The sequence below is a fragment of the Porites lutea genome, chromosome 3 (assembly GCF_958299795.1).
Source record: "Porites lutea chromosome 3, jaPorLute2.1, whole genome shotgun sequence".
Classification (NCBI taxonomy): Eukaryota; Metazoa; Cnidaria; class Anthozoa; order Scleractinia; family Poritidae; genus Porites; species Porites lutea.
In genome coordinates, this window is record NC_133203.1 from 18776448 (window position 1) to 18801447 (window position 25000).

General features: G+C 37.4%; 3 protein-coding genes and 1 pseudogene across 3 annotated transcripts in view; all 4 read right to left on the reverse strand.

Annotated features, from left to right (window-relative positions):
- The window catches only part of LOC140930650 (uncharacterized), a 23944-nt gene extending 17395 nt beyond the window's left edge, over positions 1–6549 (reverse strand). Inside the window, exons 1-5 of the mRNA XM_073380369.1 lie at positions 5750–6549; positions 2021–2273; positions 1461–1573; positions 952–1085; positions 215–352 (exon numbers count right to left, since the gene is read on the reverse strand). Of these exons, the coding sequence (XP_073236470.1) occupies positions 215–352; positions 952–1085; positions 1461–1573; positions 2021–2273; positions 5750–5906 (795 nt within the window). The 5' untranslated portion in view covers positions 5907–6549. The remainder of the gene's footprint in view (positions 1–214; positions 353–951; positions 1086–1460; positions 1574–2020; positions 2274–5749) is intronic.
- An 8460-nt stretch (positions 6550–15009) lies between these two features.
- LOC140930651 (uncharacterized) lies at positions 15010–17066 on the reverse strand. Its single transcript, XM_073380370.1, has 2 exons — positions 16489–17066; positions 15010–15649 (listed from the first exon to the last, which is right to left on the reverse strand). The coding sequence occupies exons 1-2, from the start codon at positions 16889–16891 to the stop codon at positions 15213–15215; spliced, it is 840 nt and encodes a 279-aa protein (XP_073236471.1). The 5' UTR covers positions 16892–17066; the 3' UTR covers positions 15010–15212.
- Positions 17067–20380: 3314 nt separating this feature from the next.
- LOC140931796 (uncharacterized) lies at positions 20381–21869 on the reverse strand. Its single transcript, XM_073381530.1, has 3 exons — positions 21659–21869; positions 21141–21211; positions 20381–20620 (listed from the first exon to the last, which is right to left on the reverse strand). Exons 1-3 carry the CDS (start codon positions 21867–21869, stop codon positions 20381–20383), a joined length of 522 nt encoding a protein of 173 aa, XP_073237631.1.
- A 1703-nt stretch (positions 21870–23572) lies between these two features.
- LOC140931798 (uncharacterized) overlaps positions 23573–25000 on the reverse strand; it is a 5165-nt pseudogene continuing 3737 nt past the window's right edge.

The window sequence follows — 25000 nt, forward strand, 5'->3', positions numbered from 1 at the left end:
AATATCATACAAGAGGAGCAGGAAAATGTGTGTATGAGAGTGTCTTATTTTAAAAAAATTGAGTGCAGCATTGCCTCAGATTGCCTTCCGATTTTGGGCCTTAAACCCAGATTCACCTGAGCTTCTTATAATTCAAAAAACTTACAGTGCCACCATATTCCTAACCATCGAGTATTATTTAATAGTGGTCTGCAGAATAATTAATTATACTTACATCTGTACCTGACAGCTCAGCAAGCAATGCATGCTGTCTAGTTGCGTCACTGGTTCTGATCTCATATTTGTCTCCCGCATAGGGATAAACTCTGACATTTCCCCTGATGGGTAATCTGACTCCAGGTTGAAAACAGACCTTTTAGAGTAAATGTAGAAAAAAAGATAGGTTAAAGTATGGTTTAACTTACAAATAATAATTCTTGTATGTGACAAAAATACCAGAAACTTATCCATTAATAAGTAAAATGTAAAGCAGGAAATTAAGTTTACAGATGCAGTGATTTTTGTTACAAATAGTTATGGTGAGTCCTGGGACTCATCTTGTAAAAAATCATGAGTCCCAGTCCAGAACCATTGAGTCCCTGTTCAAAAAACAGTGAGTCCCTGGGTCCTTTGTAACCATGCAATTAATCTGCAGACAGACTCCAAAATTCTGTATTACAGTTAACTCAGTTACATTTAAAATAATAAACTCCTTCTATTGTAAATCCCAACAAAAACTAAAAGAAATATAGGCGTCATTAATTTAACAACAGCCTGTCAGTGACCGACATTACACAAACAGAATATTCTACAAAAACATCTTCAGATCAATCAATCGATCTTTGCGTCCTACAGGATGCATACCACAAATTATTTTACATCTTTGGGGATTTTCATGCGTCAGGGATGCAGGACACAGAGGTAACAAAATCACTGCAGATGTATGGTCACTTTTAGGAATTGATAAAATACCATACAACCAAACAGTCCATTATAAAGCTTGTGTAGAAAGACAAGGGCTTTTCCTGGCAGGTCACATATACAGCAGAGCAGGTGCACTTTGAAAGTTAGAAAGTCATCTTCCCATTTGTTGTATACTAGAAGTCCTCAAAGATTAAGTACAACTGTGATACAGCTGCTGTAGTTACATCACTGTAGTAATTTCAGCAGATCAATACCAGCTTGCTAATTGATGATTTGTGTATTATTGTGTTGTACTTCAAAATCCAATTCCAGTTATTTTTTTGTTTCAACCTGTAAGTTATTCATGATTATGAATAATGAGGGGGTGCTTAAGGGGGGTGCAAATCCTGCAAAACTGCACAGTTTGAAAAACCAAACCACTATTACTTTGTTTAACATATGACCCACTAATCGTTTTTCAAAGGCAAAATCATTAACTTTCATTTTTACAAGAACAATGTCACATGAACTCTTAGTGCAAATGGCCTACAACTGACAAGTAGTTTTGAATTGTTCACCTTCTGTCTCCAGCATCCCAATTTTGCAAAGAAATTCTTCCAAAAAGGCATTGATTTTGGGCTTCTTCACACCATACCAAAGACCAATGAGAAGAACATTCTTCACTGAATATCTGCACATATAATGATTGAAATTTCAATGTAGCACTGTAAAACCTTGTTTATATTAGACATTGAATTGTAAATAGGGGGCTTAAGCAAAGATGTTTTTGAGGAGTGCACGTCAACCCAAAGTAAGGTCTTCTCCCTTTTTTGTGCCTTAACACTAACAAATTTGTATTGCTAAGTCTGTTTTCTCTTATAAAGACCACTTCCCAATGATGCAGAAAGTCCACTTCCGGTTGACATCCGTCACTCAAGAACGCTGCTGCTTAAGCTCCCTAATGCCATTATAAATCTTGAAATTTATCCAGGCTTTTCAAAATTTCACAACATGCTATATAGTTGCGCATTTCAGTTTGCATTTTGATTTTAGAGACTGGACTTCTGAAGCCTCAGCTGTAATGTTTTTGTAAAAAGTTGGCTTTTATATGAGCAGAAAAAAAATTAATTATAACAACCTTTTCTGCAATGGAAGCTCTAAAATGCATAGATATAGAGGCCAAATAGAACAGTGAACAGACTTAAACAAAGGTACTCCATCTGTACTAATCATCAAACTTAGGTGACAGCTTCCATTTTCACTTTCACTGTGTACTTTCTTGTAAAAGTTCTTGTATAAGGATCCATCTGTAATATCTTTGCATGAGCTCACTTCTTCATTGCATTCCAGAACTTGCTTTGAGCAAGCTTCAAAAACTTCCAAGAAATTCTCTTGAATACAATATCACAGAAAAAAAACAAGGACATTAACATCGAAACATTAACAAACATTGAAATACAGGTAAAGCTTTCATAGGCAGACACCCTTAGGTACACAAAAAGATGTCCATATACAACTGCAGAAGTAAGAAGTAGTATTAAATATAGTATTAATGCGGTAGTAATAAATGATATTTTCTGTTTGACTGCCTTACACAATGCTGCAATAATAGCAATAACGTAGTGTACTAGGATGCTTCCACTTAGTAATTAAAAGCCCACAATCATTGTGATGAACAGGGATTTGAAGTTGACTCATTGAAAAAAGATTCCACAGGCCATTGGATTTATTTTTTGATTATCTGCTTAGGGGAGCTTTGGAAGAAAGGAAATGTCTAAACGTACTTCTTTGTCTGCAAGCGCTTATGGAAATTCCCTAGGGGATTCAATATATCTGAAGTAGATCAAAAAATACTTTTTTTTTCACCTTTCTTCATTCAATAAAAAGAAAATTAAATAGCCAACCTGAGCAAAGTAGCCACACTGAACATTGGCTTTCAATCAGTGCTCGTCAAAAGCACATGTCCACTTATTAGAAATTCATAAATGCACAGTTTGTATGGGAGTTCATTAGTGGGGTTTCGTAGAGGTAGTATTAAGCAGAGATGTCTGCTTATGAGCGAGTCTGTTAAAGAAATTACCCTAAACCATTTTGAACCTAAAATGTTATACAGTGATTAAGCGGACTACTTTGGGACCCTCCCAGTGTCCAATTAATAATAGAGGTTGTTCCCTTAAAAGAGGGTTCGCTGTAATATATAGATTTAGCCACAGCTAAAAGCGAAGCTCCCATTAATAAATTTATAACTTAAATCAAACAATAATTTTGTATTCCTCAAATCAGTTAACTTAAAGGGACAGTGTCCTGATTATGCTCACGCGCGAGCGTCATCTGTTTTTTCTTCAAAGTACAATAGAACTGTCAAATTGACTCGACAAGATTTCCTACCGGACCGCACCGCCGACAGAGATTTGTTGTTTATATTCTCAAGTAATATTTTACACTTTCGAAGAAGTCTTTCGTCTTATATAAAAATTTGGCTCGCGGTTCGAAGACTTATCGCGATTTTATCGCTAGCTGGGCCGCCTCGCGACCCGAAAATCTCGTTCCGCTCGCTTTAAAAACATATTTTCTAATTTGAAACTCGTGTCAGAGGTCAATCGCTCCAAGTCCAGTAATATCTGCCTGATTTGCTCGCGTTCTAGCCTCAAACGTTTGAAAGACATACATGTGACCTTTGAGGGAAAAGCCAAGTTATTTTGGAGTGAAAAAAATCTTGTATCGAGTTAATATAGCCTTATTTGTACACCAAAAAAATAGTCTTCGGTCACATTTAAGAGCAATAATGGCTCTTGATCACAGTAGATAAGGCGTGGAAAACAAATTCTTGGAAAACAAATCAGGCCGAATTGTTTGCGTTCGACAAGCGTACAAATTCTTGCCAATAAATCTGGGTGCGTGCAAACCATTCTTTTATTTTTTTTTAAACACCACATCTGAGGAGAAAGAGTACTATGAGGCGCTGTTTTTATCATGCAGACCTCGTACAAAATGCAGTATTTCACAATTTTTCAAGAAAAATTGCATTCATTCAATGCTCAGGACCATCGAAGCACGCGTGGACTTTTAATTAGCGAAAACGTTCAAAAAATGTCCAAAATCACCTATACGGCCAGCCGGTTCTAACTTTTGACAAGCGCCAAATTTGCCAAGAAATTTTAAAAGAGTCACGCTTCAACGTGATAAAGAATTTATTGAGTCTATTTTTTATTAACGGTTTTATAACCATGTGTAATCTTAAAAAGCGTTTGATACGCTTGGCATTTTGAGTAATCCTACAAGCGATGTTTATGAACACCTGAAAACAAACGGCAAAGCGATGAAAATTACACTTTTGAGACTACCGACAATCAATAAAGAAATATAATTCGGTAGAACATTTACAGAGACAACAATTTTCATTCACGAAAACAAATGAGTATTTAGGTGTCTCTAAGAATCCTCAAGTCTTCACTAGTAAGCTTAAAGATTAAGGTTATGTTTTAAGCCGCCGGTTTCCCGGTGTTTCCTTTTTTCAAAGATGAACTCACGACAAGAAAATCGCTCAAAGCTTTCTTTCTACAGCCAAGTACAGCCAAAATTATAACTAAATATTCTTCGGAAATTTTTTCGTTCTATTTACGGTGAATTAATATCGACTAAAGGCTTTTTAAAGTTCTGTAAGCTTAAGCTTATATCAAACCTCATACTAGGTCAGATCAGTGTCTCAGTCAAATCTTAATACAAACGTGCATAAACTAGCTTCATAAACTGTGCCACTGGACTTCATGAAATTAGATATAAATACAATAATTACTCAGGCTTACCATATTTTGAGATGCAGCTCCTGAAAGCTAGCAAGAAAGGCAAGGATCGCTTGAGCCTTTATAATTCTCGTACGCATCCAGCAAGGTGAAAAACAAAAACGATGCCAACCGAAATCGGATTATCGGCTTTGACAAGCGACGCATTCTCAACCAAAAACCCAATAAGCAAACCAGCCATGAATAAGAGAACACTCTTGATAGCAGCTGTATTTCATTTTTTACATCCAGTGGAAAAAGACAGTTAAAAACATCACAAGTTGACTCAAAACTCTGTCAGCTTCAGCTGTCAAAGTAAACAACTTTCAAGATGCTGCATAAATTTTACGCATGAACTCACCTGTCAAATTTTAACCAATCAGAGCATAAAAATTGGACGTGGAGCGTGACCAACACATGACCATGGTTAGAAAAGGTCTTCCCCGCCTGTATTTTAAAAAAACTGGCTGAATTTTTGCGTCTGCGGTCAGTTTGAAATCAAAATCGTTATAGTGCTGGGCGATACTGACATAAACACAACATATTTGATGTGAATTAAAATTAAAAAAAGTAAGCGTGAGCCTGCGATCATTTCAAAACGAGTAAATTTTCAGCGGATAACTTCAAAAAAATACTCGACCTTGATGGGTCGACACCTGAGCCCGCGATACGGTCAGGTGATACTGGTCAGCGGATACCCTGTTTTGACAGCTGTCAATTGATGACGACGTTGATGCCCATTGATGTGCAATCAGCTTTCTCCTGGGCTCCCAAAGTAGCTAGAAAGTGTGAGAGTAAACATTGGTATGCCTGTGGTGCGGACGGACGGTCGGGCGGGCGGTCGGTGTACGGTCACGTGATTACCAAATTTTCTCGGATGGGTAGTTTACCACATTTTGTTACCCATGGTGCTCCGCTGCGCACTTCGCGCGCGAGAGCTCCGCTATTATTGACCTTAGGGCTTGTTAGGACACTGAAGTGTGAGATGACTCGAGCTTAAAATTGGCAGGTAGGGGAAGCAATAATGTTATTGATGTCATTGAACAAAGACAATTTTTGTCCATTTATAATTGCTAAAATCTTACCTTCAATGACCATTTTCAGCTGCGGTTCCAGGGGTACTTCAATGAAATATGAATCCTCTTTGGTGGGCCTTCCCACAGGATGTCCATCTTCACACTCTATGGCACCTTCTTTGATTTTTTTGTGTGCAAATCGAACAAACTGGCACTTTCGTGACATTGGCTAGCGGTGGCATAATCTTTTTTAACAACTCTTTATAGGTCTGAGGTGAAGCTATTTCAACCTCTTCAGGACAATGTAACTTAATTAACATGAGCAGACCACTCTGAGCTTTACGGGGAAGCTTGTACTTGCGACTGAACTGCATGATAAGAATACAACTGGCACCAACAGACAAATTAGATCCTTCCTAAATGCTCTTCGTAAATAAGTTCGCACAATGACCTTCACTGTCGGAGAGAAAATAGTTCTCGTCACTTTCACTTGAACTGCTATCGTTTCCACTCGAATTGCCACATGAATTAAATTCTTCACCGTTGGAACTATTGGAGTTACTCAGCGAAGATATGCAAGTTTCATCCTCTGCTTCTTCATTCACAAGAGCAGGATTGATCTCTCTTTCATCACTACAATCGCTATCAGCCGCAAAAGTGGATAATTGTTCGTTGTCTGTATCTTGAAACGAAGGAAAGCACACAACGGTTGTCGTTTCGTTTGTACACGCATGTGGAAGATCTGCTGAACCACTTTCGCTTTCATTTGAAGATGTAGACACGTCTTTCGCGCCTAAAACTTTTTTGCCACAAACTGAAGTAGTATTATTTGAATCAACGGGGTTGTCATCATCCAAGGATTCCTCATCGCTGCGATGTTTACGCGAAAGGAGACGCGCTTGTCGTGTCGGTCTTCACCTCACCTTTGGCCGTCTGGTTTTTGTCTGACATCTCTTGCTGCATCATCATCACTTGCGTCACTACTGTTCGATATCTGTCGCTTGATACTACAACATTCGAATTCTGTTTGTTTAGATATATCGAATAAATCTTCGCTGCCGTCCGAATCCATGGTTTCATCTTTCACGTCGTTCTCAGAGGGTACTTGCGTAAAATGAGCATGCAGGCGAAGCGGGAAATTTGTGGTCACTTCATTGGTTGGCACAACCTTTAATTGACAGTTACAAGAAAGGCGGGAAATTGCATGCTCCTTATTGGGTGATAAGCAGTGAGCCCCAGTTATATATACTTTTGTTTTTTTTCCAAATTGGGGCTTTTTCTTCATCGCTCTTCATCGCTGTTAATCCCTCTTTCGCTCTTTCATCAATTGGAAATGACGTGTAGAACTTTAATCAAACAGAAACAAAAAGGTAAGAAAACTCCGTGTACCTTACTTGATCAATGTTCTCTGGCTTTTTTTACATACTCAAAGACGAATAAGCTTATCTTTTCTTGGGCAAACTTCAACCATACAACTGTTTGTTTGACAAAAAAATGGAGAGGATCGAGATTTTTTTCTCTTTTCCTTTCCGGATGACAACACATTTTCTCTAGTTCAAAGGAAGCAAATCTCATGTACCGACGAAGACATTAAACTTGGAGCGAAACTAAAAGTAAAAACCGGCGCCAAGGTGTACATGGGTTACTTGTTGAATTTTGGTAAGTAGCCTAGCTAATCTACTCCATTTTTCTGTGAACTTCAGCAAATAAACAATATTTAACTTTTGACTCCACTAATTATGTGTGATATGAATAACTAGACAGGGTCCTTTTAACAGATTCTTACACGAGAATGACTTTCTGAAAACTACCCTGCGTGAACCAGCGTCATTTTGGCGGGAAACGTGATAGCTGTTGTCATACTACTAAGTTGTGGTGGCTCTTCCAGTGAAAAAAAAACCTTGCTAATTTTTACGGTGAAAAACGCACAATGAAGCTTTTCGTGGTGTTTGCTTTTTGAGAATACGGAAAAAACTTTAAAAGAAATCTATCCTCGAATCTCGAGAACCTAGCCTATGGCTTTATTAAAAGTCCTAAGCTATGCAAGCGAGAGAAGACAAAAACTCAGTCACAAAATGATTCCCAGCGGTTATATAAACTTGAGAACAGAAAAAAAAGGACTTGCAGGCAGTGGTGAAGGATTGGATCACAGCTCTTAGAGAATCCCGTGAATAATGTCACGGTTTTGGAAGCCAACTTGACGAGAAGGCAACCGCGTGAGAAATTACAGTGTTTGTATGAGAATCTAACGTTGAATAATTTCTGTAAAACGGCTTTTCTGAAAAAAAAAAAAAAATGAATTGTGAACTAACGCTTCACTCCTAAGGATTCTACTAAAAAAAAACAAATTGAGGGCGTTACATGTGCTAGAAGACCTAAAATCACTTTTAAAATTTTTTACACATTTGTCTGTAAAAATTTCCCGCGAAAAATTGCAGACAAACGTTGAAAATCTAAAGCAAGCCTCTGGAAAAATCTAAGCACAGGTACCGCCCCCAAAACTTATTAATAGAATCCTTTGCTGTGTAGCTTTAGTTTACAATTGATATGTTTTCTAGAACAGCCATTTTACAGAAATTATTCGAGATGAGAATCTCATACAAACACTGTAATTTCTCACGTTACGAGTTTGGGGAGCTTATATTTGGAGGGGCTTATACATGGAGGGGCTTATTTTCGGAATTTTACGGTATCTTTGCTTTTGCTCCGCTTTCTTTGTTCATAAAGTTCAGTAAAAATTTTACTACCAGATAAAGAAGAGCCAGTGAAAGGCAAAGGGGAACCAATGAAGTGTGCAGCTTCAGATCAAGCTGATCTACAATCCAGGAAACGCAAGGCACAAGCACAACCAGATTTTGTCGAAGATAGCAGTGACGATAGTGGAGATGAATTCATGAAGGCGGAACAAGACAAAGTTGCGAAACTACTCTTAAAGCTTGGAAAGAAGGCAACTACCGTATATGATATAAATATATTTACTGGTACGTGTTTAAGGAAAGAAAAGCTGCCTTGAAAAATTGAAACAGCTAGCTGATCAACCCCCTTCTTAAGTATGTAATCTGACCTTGTAGGGTATTTGACCTAAGATCGCCATCCCCCTTTTATCTGGAACACTGGTTTTAATTTAAGGAAAGGGTGAAGTTAAATTGCAATTTCCAGAACCTTGGGGTTGACTTGAGGGTTTAAATAAAAAAATATATAATTTTTTATGGATGGCATGCAATGTTAATTAGTTCATGAGAGAGGTTGAATTAAAACAAAAAGTTTAAATTTTTGCAATTCATACAGCCAATCGCCAACATACCTGCTCGGCCAACGTGCACAGCCCCTGCAGCTAGTCAACTGGAGAAAAAAATTCTACATTTGGAACGGGAAGTGCAAGAAATGAAAGCATCACTTGAAAACATCAAAGAAAAACTCTCCAGTACTGTCCCAGCTGCTAATTGTTCTCCAAACCATGTAGGTTCAAACTCTTGGCTTCAATAAAATAGTCTGCTTAGTTTAACTTGATTCTTGTATAGTTTATTATACCCAAATAAAACTGCAATTCTTACAAGCAAAGGTTATAACCCCATGCTCATGTGACAGTACACATGGAAGCTATGTAAAAGTAACAAGCATTCTTATGTACCACTTACTATTTGTTGAAGAGTTTTAAAAATAGAACACACCAACATTAACGTTATAATTTTAACTGCAGCTAACTATGTTTGTTCACTTCTATTTTAGTCTCTATCTGGTTCAAACCTTCATGGTAACGAGGCTCCTGCTCTAAATACAGCTCTCAGTAAACGAGAAATTGTAAGAAAAGTTAAATTAATTTGTTTTCCCCCAAATATTCATACCTACCTGGCAACCATCTTGGAAATTCGAGTTTACTACCAGTTAAATGTCAACAAACTTTTTAAAACATATCAAGATAAGTCTGACGCTTTGTTTCTTAAAAATTCATACTTTCCTTGGAACAATATAACAATTTGTTTTAATTTTGAGACTCTGCCCCCTCAGAATTTCCATAATTTTTGAACTTCTATCCATGGATGGTGGTTATGTGGACAAATTATATATAATTTCACTAAATTATAGTTGACATGGTGATCCATATAAATAATTATTGAAACTTGAATTAATTGTGTCAACGGTCAGTATAAAACAAGGACTGCGACCACGGCAGTGGAGAAAGAGCCAGGGGGAATTTAAAATGTCACAAAATGTTATTATCATTAAATGTTACAGGATCATAAACGTATTATACACCTGTAGACTACACTATTACTAATTAAGAAAAAGTGCACATATGCAGATACATGTATAATGACATGCACCTTATCTAAATAATAGAAGCAGGAAATTTCCTTTTGAAGGATTAATGACATGTTAAATTTCTTTTAGTGGCATGATGGCATTAACCTGATGAATGCCAAGGCACCCCCCAAGGAGCCCCACAAGTGTGCTCTGAACCTCCTAGACATGTTATTCCAGAAACAAGAGCTGGGTGAGGGAATATTATTCCAGTCAAGAAGATCAAACAAACCACCTCTGGATGAGGCTAGAGTGAGCAAAATGTTTGGTAAGTTTATACCTGAAACACATAGTTGTAATGTGGTTAACAATATCAACAATAACAAAACTTTATTTCAAGAATTAAAATCCAATTATGCATTTGCATCTGACCACCAGGCCCCGGTTGTTCGAAGAGCGGATAAGTCCTATCCAGCGGATAAATCACTATCCAGTGGATAAAATTTATCCACTCGCGCCATCTCGGTTGTTCGAAAGATGGATAGCGTTATCCACTCGCTATCCAGCGGATAAATTTATCCATGGTAAGGTAGGTAGTATAAATTTTTAACCACCGGATAAACGACACAAACATGGCCGGTCGACAGTTGCATCTTTTACAGAGCAACTTGTCGCTAAACCGAGTAAACCAACTTCCGAGAAAAAGGAGAACTTTCCGCCGGCAGCTTGACCCGTTAACGTCGTACACCGACTCCGAGTTAAGATGTCGATATCGTTTTGGGCGAGATGCAATCAACTACATCGTTGGACTTGTTGCAGACGACATTATGCCTGAAACAAACAGAAACCACGCCATTTCAGCGGAGATGCAAGTGTTGATTACCCTTAGGTACTTAGCGTCGGGTTCGTTTCTTCAAGTAATCGGAGACACATTTTTAGGCTTCGACAAATCAACAGTCAGCCGAGTTGTACGTCGTGTCACACAGGCCTTATCTGCAAAGGTTGGCGATTTCGTCAAATTTCCGTCAACGAGAGCTGAAAGAGACGAAATAAAGCAAGGTCTTTTTCGTGTTGGTGGATTTCCGTGTGCCATTGGTTGTATCGATGGTACTCACGTGAGAATAACAGCCCCTCACGAAAATGAGCCAGACTTCGTGAACCGCAAAGGTTATCACTCGATCAATGTGCAGGCAATCTGCAACCATCGAGGTAAGCAAATACGTAAATTACTTAATTTAGGCTTCAGTTTAAACCAAACGTTTCTGTCATGCGAGCAATTGGCTCGATTACTTTTATAGTCAGCAATAAAATCCGGAATCCGGAAACGGAATCACGGAAACGGAAACAGAAACGGAAACGTGCTAACATTATGGTTAGAGTGGGAAATTGTAAAGTTTTAGAAATACTAAGCTGAATTGAAAATTTGTTTACTGGAAATGCTCTGTTGGACATACAGCAAAGTAATTAATTAATCAATTAATAATGTTAATGGCATTTTACAGGTTTGTTTACAAATGTTGTGGCTAGATGGCCTGGTTCAACTCATGACAGCCACATTTTCCGGACCTCTGCTATAGGCCGTCACCTCGAAGGGAATGGTCTGACAGATGGTGTATTACTTGGGGATAGCGGATATGCTTGCTCGCCCTTCCTGATGACTCCCTACCTTGACCCCAAGACCCGCAAGGAGGAGCTCTTCAACAAAGCGCACAAGGTGACCAGATGCATCATTGAACGGGCTTTTGGTGTGCTGAAGAGGAGGTTCCATGTGTTACATTCAGAAGTGAGGATGGCTCCCGACAGGGTTTGCACTATCGTTGTAGCCTGCTGCATTTTACACAATATTGCAGTGACCCTTGGGGAGACAGATCCAGAGGATTGTGACATGGAGGATGAGGGATGTGCTGCCGACCTGCACAGCCAGTACCATGGGCATGAAACTGGTAATGCAGTGCGACAGCACATAACCAACACATTTTTTTAATTTAATGTACATAGGGAGTGCACACTTGTCACATAAAAAGAGAAATTGAGTCAGACTTTTCCTTGCAAGGGGTGTTGTACTGTTACAAAAAAAAACAATATGAACTATTATTGAGTTCCCAAACCCAGGGGGGCTGCCTTGCCATGCTGCTGTTACAGGGTTTGAAAATCTAACCTTGCTTTAGACACAAAATCCTAAAATTCATATATGTTAACTCTTTTGGGATATTTCACTCACTTTATTGCTGATCATAATAATATTACCCTGTTTAGGGAAAAGGAATTATAAAATGCATGCCATCTTCTTCTAAGATAATTTATATTGGCTATTGCAATCAGAGCAAGTTCATTTGTCACGTACATACAATACCCTGTTTATAATAAGGATGTAGACTCACATAAAATTGTGTCATGTTTAAGACAGACTTGTGCAAAATTATCTAGTTCTGGATAGAGAGGACAAAAACCAAACCCTGTCCAGCTGCACAATTCCACTGTAGGTTGTATAAGGGAGTTCCCCCAGTACAAACCCTTTTATGTTATAACAATTACAGTCTTGTAATAGAAACCCAAAGGTATGTAATGCAATGCTTACCAAAATATAATTAATTCTTTTGACTTTGTGCAATCATTACCTTGTATATGTAATGTTCTCTGCCCATTTCTAACATAGTGCCTACAATAATGTGATGCCCAGTTGAAAGATCTCTTTCAAAATGCTGTCATCTTTGAAAATCGTGAATGACAATCAGCGCTATAGCTGGAAATGTATCTCTTAGCAGGTTTTTAAAACAACAACCACATTCTACCATGCTGATTAGTTGGGAACTAATGGTCTTTAAAAAAGACACTGAAAATAAGTGGAAATTAACACAAGCCGCAGGGGAGTGTGGTTTCTCTTCAAAGTAAAATTTGAACATGTTTTGACATCATTAGATGTTATAGTCAATAGAAGTATAGACCATACCTGGTTAATTGTTTTTGATTTGTTTTACATGGAATAACTATTGACAGTTTAGAACAACCATTTCCATTGAAACTTGTTGGAAAATTGTGTGTTCAAGAAAGAAAAAAAAAAAACAAATTGTTTCTCCATCATGTCATTTCCATGGTCTGTAATCTTATTGACCATACTTGTTGACCAAAAAGTGCTGCAAAAAAATTGCTTAGCTATTGTAAGATCCTGCTTTGAACATTCAAATGACATAGTTGATGGCACATTGAAAGTCAACTGAAATGAGCAGATTTAACTTGCGTGTTAAGAAATGACAGAGAAAGTCTGTTTGTTATGCTGAGAGGTGACTACGTCCATTGGTGCTCTAATTAATGTACTTGAATTTTTAATACAGATGGATGTGACGTAGATTTTATGTTGCCTGTACTTGGTAGGGAAAAAAAGATAACATTACATGGCAATTGCTTCAATTGTGGAAGGTAATTTTGTCACCTTGAGTTAGCAACCCCGATTGCTAATGAGATACAACTGTATAATCAGCCATCAGAGACAAAACTGATAATCGGAATGCGTAGTGTCTTTTTATTCACAGTGTGGTTACACGTTTCAGGAAATGTGTGGTAACACTACAACTTATTGTGATTTGTAGATAAATTTATAGTTACTTTTAAAATCAATAATTCATTGTCATGTTAAAAATCAAGAATTTGTAATTTTTTGTAAATACTCAGCTATAATGATAAAAGTTGACATATGTTTATGTTGTCGCATTAATAGCAGGGTTCATACAGATTTTTGAATCCATAATTCAAGACGTTTTCCAAAACAATCATTTCTTTTTTTATACTCAAGGTTATCAAATAGGTGATCAATAGAGACCTTACCGAAACTGAAGGAACAAAGGCTTTTTCCAAGATGCGCTGCGAACATACAAGTGAGATTGAATAAGATTGGACCACTAGCACAAAAAAAAATTCACTTGTAGCTGTTAAAAGCACTTTATATTATAACTTTAAAAAAACTCAATACTTTTTACCATTTTTTCAATACTTCATCTCTATTTTCCAGACTTTTTCTAGGTCTGCAAAATTTGCCCAGGAAAATTAATTCCTAGGCAAATTTCAAGAAATTTTCAAGAACTCAAGACTCTGTATGAATCCTGTAACTATAGGCATGCAGGTATGCAAGGAGCAATCAGCAATCATGAATATTATAATCATGTAAATGTACAAATGTATGTAGCAATGCCCACACCAAATTCTAAGTTAAGTTAAAGGATATTGGGCTTCAAATATAATATTCACTTTCAAAAATATATTTACACAACTATAAAACCAATTAATTTTGAACATTGCCTCTATTGTTGCCAATGAAAACATGTATATGTATATTTCAAATACTGGTTTGTTACTTTTTTCATTTGTTTCAGACTTCAATAATAAAAGACAAAAAAAGTAATAAATCTGTGTGATTCATTCTTCATGTGGTGAGAATAAATAATCTACACATGGTTAACTGGTATACCGGGGGGGGGGGGGGTTACTTGTCCCACATTTGGGAAAAGGGTGACCTACTGAGGGTTTGAAACCCTTACCATATTAACAACCAAAAAAATGCTTAAATACTCTGATCTGTTTAGGACAAAACCCTTGGTTTTTTTTTACCTGATTTAGAGCAAAGGACAAATTATTGCACTTTATCTTGATTTTAAAGTCATTTTCTATCAATTTCAGTAAAGCAAATACCCATTATAGTCATTGCTTTTGTATGCTTGGATTACAAACAAATTTCATCCTGTTGATAATTAGGGCGGCACACCCCCATATAGGCCATATAAGGGAGCACCCCACTGTAGGATTGAACAGTGACACAATCAAAAGAGTTGGGTGGCATGGGCCATCATGTCAATAATCTATGGAACTTCAAAATCTCCTTTTTGTTTCACAAGTAAATACAGAGCAATTTGAAGGGAAAATCTTGCAGTTAATAGGATACCACAATGCACTTAGCGTGTTTCTCCACACCCACACCCCTTATTGATTGAAGGCAAGCAAAATGCGTAAAAAGCCCATTTTGTGGATTTGCACAGTGTGTACATTCTAGTTAACATAATTGGCTAATCAGGATATATAAAAAAATATGGTGACAGAAAAATTTCAAGAGATATATAAGACCATTATCCGAAACCATGGCAATTTTTACTCACTATCTGCACTGATATGATCAACAACTTCCAGTTGCAACACTTTCAATAATGAGAAATATTGGCTTCTGAACATATAAAATGAATGAAACATAAAATATTCACCTCACTGAATTGCCATGGTTTGGATTATTGTGGGAAGGGGCATCTTAGGAAAATAAATTGGATCTAGATTCCAGCTCCTGAATGCTCAACAAGATTTCTCGTTTCTTTAAAAGTATATTTTCAATTTCCAAGTCAAGTTTCATGTTTTCTTTTTGAAGAACAGAGAGGTGCAGTTCATTTATCTTGTCCATTGTCACCTTCTTTCTTGGAGTTTTCTTGGGCTGTTCAGGCAGCTTTGCTGAGGTCTTTGACGGCAAAGATACAGGTAGTGATTCAGCAGAACTGCTTGAGGAATTCAGCTGTGTATCAGGTAGAGCTACTGGCATGGGTAGTGGATCGGGCACGATTGAAGACTGGCAGCTGGTTTCTCTGGTGGGTGAGTTTCCAGAAAAGGGACTGGTTTCTCCAGCAGATAGAGTTGACAATTCAAGGATGTCAGCATCAATTGTTGAGTCCCTGGTTGTGCTGCATAAAAATTGTGCTGTGTAAACATTGTGTTAAAACCCATAACTAGTCTGATTGTCCTTTTCACACTTTATTTCCCACTAAGTACTCCAGGGAATCTCAACGCCAACTGACCAGTTTTTCTCACTCTTTATCTGCTTCTTGGGTTTAAAGATTAAAATAAGCTTATTTATGCAAATGGTAATTTAAAGAAAACTAACTTGGGTAACAAGACTGCTATCGATTTTGGTAACACCTTCCTTAGCTTAAGTTGACAATTTTTCAATTCTTCTGATGATAGAATAAAAATTTGCAGCTGACAATATGCGGACCGCTGAGGAAAAGGGTGAGCTTTTCAGCTTGACCAAAACATCTTTTATAAAACTAAAGGAAACGAAACAAGGTTAGCTCTTATAGGGCAAGTAGCCGTTTTCGATAGATTGGATTGGTACAGGTTTCCAAAATTATTCGCTCATTCGCTCATATTAAAGCGGAGAATGGTTTGGTTTTGTTTTTTCAAAGTCATGCATGCGAATATCGGTATACCAACGAAAATATATACATTACGATATGAGCCTTACTATAAGCCATTTTTACAAGAAAATTCTTCACTTTTCAATGAACTTTAGCCGGAAACATTTTAACTTCTACTGGGTCCAACGCATCCTGGGCAAAATGCGGCGTATGAAAGCTTAAGACTTAATAGTGAAGGCGAAAAAGTTACCAACTAGAATTCAACGCAAACGCCTTTCAGGCGAAACATAACTACTTAAAGTGATTTATCGTTTCGCTCGTGTACCTTTGAAATACAGACAGCTTCATACCGTAGATATACTGCTATTAAAAGTTAGAATTTCTAGCAAAGCAGTGATTTACCTGAATCTATCCCACCGGAAATGCCGCTAAACGAAGGGTCGTCCTCAAACAACTGAATTATCTTCACGGTTGTTCCTTTTGGGGAGTCTGGTTTTCTTCCTCCCCCAGTCTTGCTTCGTGACACAGCGCATTTGCTGTGTTCTTTCCTGGCTGAACTGACCATACCCCTCCACTTTTCTTTCACCTCCGCAACACTCCTTTTACATACACCGAGGGCATTCACTTTGGTGGTGATTTCTTCCCAAACTCGCGACTTATTTTTGTTCGATAACGTTGACGAAAACTTGCTTTTAATTATACTTAGATTCTCTTCCGCCTCTTCAAAAATTACCGCACACTCTGCTGGCGTAAAGTTAGGCTTTCTCGGGCGCTTGGCCGGTGAAGGCTCAATATTTTCAGCCATGTTGTTGTCCGTCTCGCACGCGCAATCTAAGCTCACGCAAGGCTAGATTTATTACCATGGCAACTGTATGGATAGCGATTTATCCATCGGATAGTTATACGCAAGGCTATCCGCGCTTTGTGCAACAACTTTTTATCCACTGGATAACTATCCAGTGGATAGCAGTTTTATCCACTGGATAGGCCTATCCGCTGGATAAAGTTATCCGCTCTTTGAACAACCGGGGCCAGTAGGACACACAGTGGGCCATGGGGTAGGCCATGGACATTACCATGTTTGTGCACGGGGAGCACACACTATCTGTTTGTGTAACCAAGGTAATTTTATGGTAAATTGTATTTACCGTTTGCTTCATCTGTAGAGTTGCATCGCTAAATATGTGCAAGTCAAAGCTAAATAAATGTTATGTTACCTTACCTTTGCCTGAGAAGTGGTAATTTGAGTGATTTTGAAGGATTTTGAGTTCGCTGTTTAATTTTCCTCTTAATGGAAATGACTTTCATATTAAGAGGAACAGTAAAAAGCTAACTCAAAACCTTCAAAAATCGCTCAATCGCTTCTCAGGGAAAAAGGACAACAATTTACCAAAGGTAAGGTGACGCAACCTTTAATTATTTCGCTTTGATACGTGTACATATTTAGCACCACTACAGATGACGCAAATGGCAAATACAGTACATTCACCATAAAATTACATCGGTTACACAACAGATTGCTTGGGCAGCTTGTGGTTTGTCTCGTTGGCTTTCATAAAGAATACAATAACGGATGACATGACTTTTTATAACACAAAATACTGTTAAGTCAATTGATCTGGTCAGCCATGACTTAAATTTGCGTGCGGGGTATGTTGAAGTTAATACAATTGTACAGTTGAAACAAATTTATCCATTTATTTTCCTAGATGCTCTCAATGCTCTCTACAGTGCTGAAAAAGTTCAGAAGTACAGACAAGCCATAACAGATGCCTATAACCAAAAATGCAGGGATGTGGCCAGGAAGCTATGAAACTGAACACAAAAATTTTGTGTTCAGTTTCATACCTTCCTTGAAAAAGGATGCAAACAAAGTGAACTTTACAAAAAGGTTATATTACTAATCACTGGTATTTAAAAGAAAAGTGCACTTTACAACTTAAAATATACATTGCATGAATGCATGGCCAGCTCGTTTAATAAGGCATTTTTAAGTTACCTGTGAACTTAATTACTACATTAATGATAATTCTCGAAGTTCTTTAGTTGTTTGCAAAGTATTTTACCACCATTGCAATATAACAATGTTAGAGAAAATACAAAAGTACATATACAGGCAATCTATGCATGCAACCGGAAATGCAGGGATGTGGCAAGGAAACTATGAAACTGATAGAAAAAGGATGAAAATTAACTTATGTTTACAAAAAGGTAAGAACTAGTCACTGGTATTTAAGAGAAAAGTGCACTTTATGATTTAAAAAATACATTGCATGAATGCAGCTGGCTTGTTATATTATAAGGCATTTTTTAGTTACCTGTGAACTTGATTACAAAATAATGATATTTTTCAAATTTCTTTAGTTGTTTGCAAAGTATTTTACTACCACTGTTAGTGAGAAAATACAAAAGTACAGGCAAGCTATGCATGCAACTGGAAATGCAGGGATGTGGCAAGGAAACTATGAAACTGATAGAAAAAGGATGAAAATTAAGTTACGTTTACAAAAGGGTTAGAACTGGTCACTGGTATTTAAGAGAAAAGTGCACTTTACGATTTAAACTATCATGAACGCAGCCAGCTCGTTATATACGGCATTTTTAAGTTACCTGTAAACTTAACTACAAAATAATGGTAATTAAGACGGAATCCCCTAGGAAATTGAGTAATTTTAATTTTTAGTGGACAAAAACCTCGTACCAGATTAATTCAAAGCATAATGCATTCTATTTTACATTTTCCAAGGGTTAAAGATGTAATTAGTCGTCTGTATAAACACCAAAGAAAATTTCTCGTGGGAGTCCGAGAAAATAAGTGTCAAATTTCACAAGAATTGTGAAAACACAGGTTAAATGTAATTTGTAAGATGTAATTCGGGGAAATTTGACATTCATTTGCTCGGGCTCCCATAAGAAATTTTCTTTGGTGTTATTACAGATGACTAATTACATCTTTAGCCCTTGAAAATTTTAAGAAAGAATGCAATACGTTTTTATTATTCTGGTACAAGGTTTTTGTCCACTGAAAATTAAAATTATTCAATTTCCTGGTGGATTCCGGCTTTCATTATCAAAGTTTTAGTTGTTTGCCAAGTATTTTACAACCATTGCAATTTAAACTTAGAATTCTAAGGTTAGGTTGATATATTTGTGTTGACCTAAGTAGAAACATTTTTGTAAGTTTTAACCATATGCTTTAAAGACATATTGGTCTGTAACTAGAGACTTGTAACCAACATCTTCAGCTTTAAGCCTGTGTTCAAGAACTGTTTCACAATAACAGTGTTGCATCTGAGTGTTTGATTGGCATTTGTATTTATAAACTCTACAACATTTTTGATAATTTTCATATTGTTCATGCAAATAATTAAGATCTGAGCAATCTGCGTTATCATGGTGTAGCTTACTTATCATTCAAATCTTCCTCCTTCTGCACGTGAGATAGGATCTATTTGTCGAGAGTATCAGTCATGGGCAAGAACAGTCACAGCAATGTCATTCAAGATTTTGGTATTGACATAATAGAAGTGTTGTACATCATCGTACATCTTGATAAGATCTTACATACATGTAACATCTCTCACTTCAAGATCTTAATTTGGCCATACATACGTTTAACTTGTAAGATTATCCAAGAACTTGGAAGGGTTTTCTTCAGCAGTTGTTGCAATAGTCCAGTTTCGAGTTCGCTATGACCACAGAATTAAAGAACTGAAGACGCACTTTTTACAGCCTTAGCCTCCATCTGAAGTAATATATTCACAAATTCGAAGGAGAAAAAGACCTGTTTTTTACGCTGTCTATTGTGTATATTCAAATTTCAAACACTTACTTGCCGGAATTTCTGAATATTTTACTTTACCTCGAGGCTAACCCTGTATGAATGGGTCGTTAATATTTGTATTCAGCGGTAATTTTTAATTCGAAACTAGACTATTAGATCTTACATGATCTAACAAAATTTCTTGACCAGACTGTTATCAGCAATAATAAGATCTTGTCAAGATCATTGAAAGATCTTGTCAAGATTATGCAAGATCTTTTTAAGATCATTGAAAGACCTTGCCTACATCACTGAAAGATCTTGCCAAGATTGTTAAAAGATCTTGCCAAGATTGTTGAAAGATCTTGTCAAGATCATTAAAAGATCCTGTCAAGATCTTACTAAGAACATGCAGCTTCTTGCATGATCTTACAGGATCTTGTCCAAGATCTTACATGATCTTACCAAAGATCTTGCCAAGATCATGTTAAGATCTTGCCATGATTTCACCAAGATCTTGTCAAGATCTTACTAAGGTTTCCAACCCGGGTGGTAGTAAATAAATCTGTCTCTTGACTTCCCCTTCTGCACCTGCCTCCAGTCATCAAAATCTACCATTTCGTCACTTGTCATTGCTGCATGGTAGAACCCTCTTGGAATAATTTTACCTTTTTCCTTCTTTAAATTATGCAGATAAAACTCGGATATGGGATTCAGGCCTTGGAATACATTTCTTCCTTCCCCAGAGTAAAGCATTTGTAGAGACGAAACCTATTGAGCAAAAGGTATTACCACTCAGAATATGGAAACAAGTTAATTCAATACAAACACTAGAGATTCCAAGATTATAAAAATAAAGTTTGGCTGAATTTCTTTGATTGAGAAACAGCATACAGCTTCTAATTGCTTAAAGTACTTTCAGAATATAAAATTCTTCCCTTTGCTCGCGAGAATTTGTTACACTGTTCGAGTCCATAACTATCATTAACCTCTTTCATACTGGTTATCAACACTTTGGAACAATTTTGAGTCTTCATTAATCCGATTAATGTCAAATGGATTAACAAAAAGGTCTACTAAACTTTACTTCAGGCTATGAAAGGACTAAAGAATTTTAAAAAAAATGAGAAGTTATGTGTGGATATGGAAAGGGTTAAATAGTAGTACAATATTCAAATGAAAGTATTTAAAGCTGCATGGTAACCATTCATAGTACGTGTTCTAGATTACACAACTACAGCATCTCCAAATCACTATCAATAATAAAAAATTATAAATACAAAATTCTTACATCAGTATGGGCATCTTGGGCAGGTTGGAGCAGATCACGCAGGACATAATCATCATCATCTGGTTCATTGACTATAAAAAAGTGGAAACGTTTGTTCAAGCATATAATAAAAAGAAGTGAGTTTGGTTGTAGTACTCTGGTGAACTAATGAAAAAAACTACTATTAATTAGCACATACACTGAATTGTACTATGATCACATGCATGAATGATGTATTTTCTTCAGCAAGATTTGACTGAAGGTCATCTTTTGTTTGCTAATTTTGTTACGACAATGTTTATGTTAGAACCCTAAGGCAGTATCAACAAACAGCTGTTGACAAATTCATAATGTCTTATGTATAATGGATGGTATTCATAATGGTATGACATGTATACTAAGATTTGAAGGTCATTTTAGTTTCACATTATGAATAAACAAATTCTAGACATTTCAACTGCAATGTTCCCGTCTCCCAACAAATACCACTTATTTTCCTGGGTGGCTAATATAATATTATTAATCCATTAACAAATTACCTAGAATATGTTCCCCATTGGAAAAGTCAATGTCATTGTCAATTGGTTCAAGACCTAATGGGGAAAGTGGAGGGGGAAGATGGAAAGGATCATCTTCCATGTCTTCAGTGTCATCCAAAGAATCTCCTGTGGCATTACTATCAGGCATAACCACACCAACACCAGAGCAAACCTCCCCTGTCGTTTCTTGAGACACTAAGAGCGTGTCCATGAGAGAACCAGGCAGGAGGTGATAATGCTCAAATCACGGATTTCGCTCAAACTTGGCACAATTGATGGGTGTGATGAGATATTAACCCCGACAAAAAATAAGGTCGCAATATTGAATTCCCTGGGATTTACAGGGACCCCCCCTAAAAACGACAAAATCTACTCATTTTTGCATAATTAATTAGCTGACTTTGGTTTGGCTGTTCAACAAGAAGAAAAGACAACTTTAAATCTAATCAACTTTATCATCTTCTATGTTTATCAAACTTAATGCTCAGTAATTTATTTTTACTCTCTAATTCGATCTCTTCCTATTATTTAGCCTAAAGTAAGGACATCTTCTCAGTGTTTTGACCAAACCCTAAATTTAAGGTATTTTAGTGGCTAACATCTCCCATGAGCAACAACCTATGTATTTAATTCTCACATATTCTTTGAAAGACATCTTTAAGGTTATCAAATCAATCATAAAATATTTGGGCAATCTCATACTTTATCAATAATGACGTATTATATACATCTGACTTGACGCTTATTTGTCATTTGACCAAAATTGGAAGAAACGTAACATTCGTTTTTTTAAACAAAAATAGCACAAAGTTGACGAGAAGTCACAAATCAGATGCGTCATTATCGATACTAATAGCGGAATTGTTAGAACGTGTCACCTGAGGCATGTTTTCTGTGTTATTTATGGACGTTTGGATGGATATTTTATGGAACGCTTGAGTAAACACAAGGAGCAAAAGAGTTAGTTCAAAACTTCGATCGGTCCAACTTGTAGGTGTAACAAGACCCAACAAGGATAAAAGATAGTGAATAAATGTTACATACATGTCTCTCAGGTGCTTTAGTCCAGACTTGCTGCTCCAGTTTTGTCTGGTCCTTTGTGGCATTACTTCGTGACGAGGTAATGAAATCGAAACATCTTGAAACATTGCAGAATTAAAAGTGTCGGCTTTTCACCGAACATTCGAAGTCTTTGAAATAAGTTGTAGTCAGAAAGAACAAAATCATTCTCAAAGGACAAGAAGGATCACTGACAATCCGTCTATATCTACAGAAAACAACCACCTGCTCGACACCTTCCATCTTTGACTTTAGACTCTGCCAAAAAGATGGAATCTGTGACGCCGGACTACCGGGCTCCGGAATGCGGAATACGCTATCTATTGTTGTACGCGCCAATATCCTGTTATAACTGGTGTGTTGAAAATAGGTTGTGAAAGTCGTGTTACTTGAAATTCTGAGTTTATTCGATGTTGACATTAATTACCATGTTAATAATGGTGCATAATAGCCCTTTTTGTAGTTAGACCGTGCCATGCAATTTTTAGACAATTAATGACTTGCCACTGGGTATAATTACTTACTTAGTTGTATTTTAATCCTCGTAGTCTTACAACTATACAGGTTGGTATCTGTATCTGGGTATATTATTGACTACAAAAATATTATAATAACCGGTTATAAACGTGTTGAGGAAAAACTTCTGAGGAATACAAAAGACCCAAAAGGGGGCACTAATACATTGCAAAAAAAGTCGGCTAGACTTCTTTGGCTATAAGGAAGGTGTAAGAGAACAGTTTCTTGAACACAGACTAATACACTATATTCACTTCTCATTTAAGCTGTCATTTGCGGATTCATACACTAGATTAAGTTCTCTTAACGGACACTCTTGTATATAGCGAATAGGTCTACTTACGACTGCCTGTTTGCTGCCTCTTCCATTGATAAAATGCTGTAATCTCCGTCAAGGCACCTCATAGGCTCTGATAGTGTGGAAAACCCACAGCTAATTTCACAAATCTGCTTTAACCACATTACACCTGCTGCCAAATCAAGATCACACCCATCAAACAAGGGAGGCCCATGATTGGAAATCCCTATTGCATTGTTCATTGCACAAAGTCCACAAAAAGAGCTGTACCCTTGAACTTGCATGGGATGTTCCTGATTGCAATTTTGGCCAGATATGTGCACTTGACCCTGTATACCCTTATTGGCATGCTTGTTAACTATTTTCAGGAAGTAGCATAAGTTTCTTCTTTCTGTGGCATCGTCCTGAGAAGGTTTGCTGTCTGCAAGATAAACCCTTAGTGGCATAACAAACTCAGCCAGTTCACCACCTTGTACATTGATACTTTCTAGGTGTTGAAGGCATTCAGCCTTTAGCTCGAAAAGAGTAAGCTGCTGTTTTTGTTGGCACCAGGGAACGTTAGCAGATGATATCAAGGGCGGCTGATCAGGAACGGAGAGATTTCCTTTCTGATTGCCTTGGGAGCAATTACATCCCTTGGTTCCAGCCCCTGCACTAGCATCATTGAACTGTTCATGTCCTGAATTGCCTTTCCCTGTTCCAGCAGTGATATCCTGCATTTTAGTAGAGCTGCTACTCACTCCAGATGTTTGACTGCTTGATGTAGGAGTCGCTTTTGTGGATGTTGAGGAGGCATTCATTTCACTCCCATCTGGCAATTCAATGTGACCATCTTTTCTTTGACAGAAGAACCCACAGTTGACGGTCATTTGAAGCACAAGATTCTGGCAACAGGGATGGAAGCAGGGGGCTTGTTTTGGTTCTTCAACACATGAAAGGCAGTCAGAGTGTTCCTCGTAGCTGGTCAGGTGGCTTAGAATTGAACTTCCAAGATTCTGCTTTCTTTCCCTCTCCCAATAGATGGTGTCAGAGAGAAAACCAGAGGCCTGTAATTTTTGTAGGCCAAGAACAAACTTCTGGTGAAGTGCATCCTTCTCTTCCTCTTTGCCGGAAAACGATGACACCATTGCCAGTAGTCCATAACCCAGAACCTGGCAATAACTCTTAAATAAATCATCAATACTGCCATAGGAAACACCTTTTGCTGATCTTAGACCCTTATCTTACATCTCCTTCCGCGCAGTTATGCCAAAGTCAGAAATAAAGTTGTGAAGGTTAAGCAGGGAGAGCTTTGGGGATGTTTCAGGAAAGGGGAAGCACATCCTGCTTTTCCTTGAACAGAACCATCTGACCACTAAAAATGGATTTTGTAATTAACTGCCCTTTTCATTCCACCTCCACCTTGTACATTCCACCAGGAAGCACCTCCTTGATGTTTCGCACAACATTAAGGGGCTGAAAGGGAACAG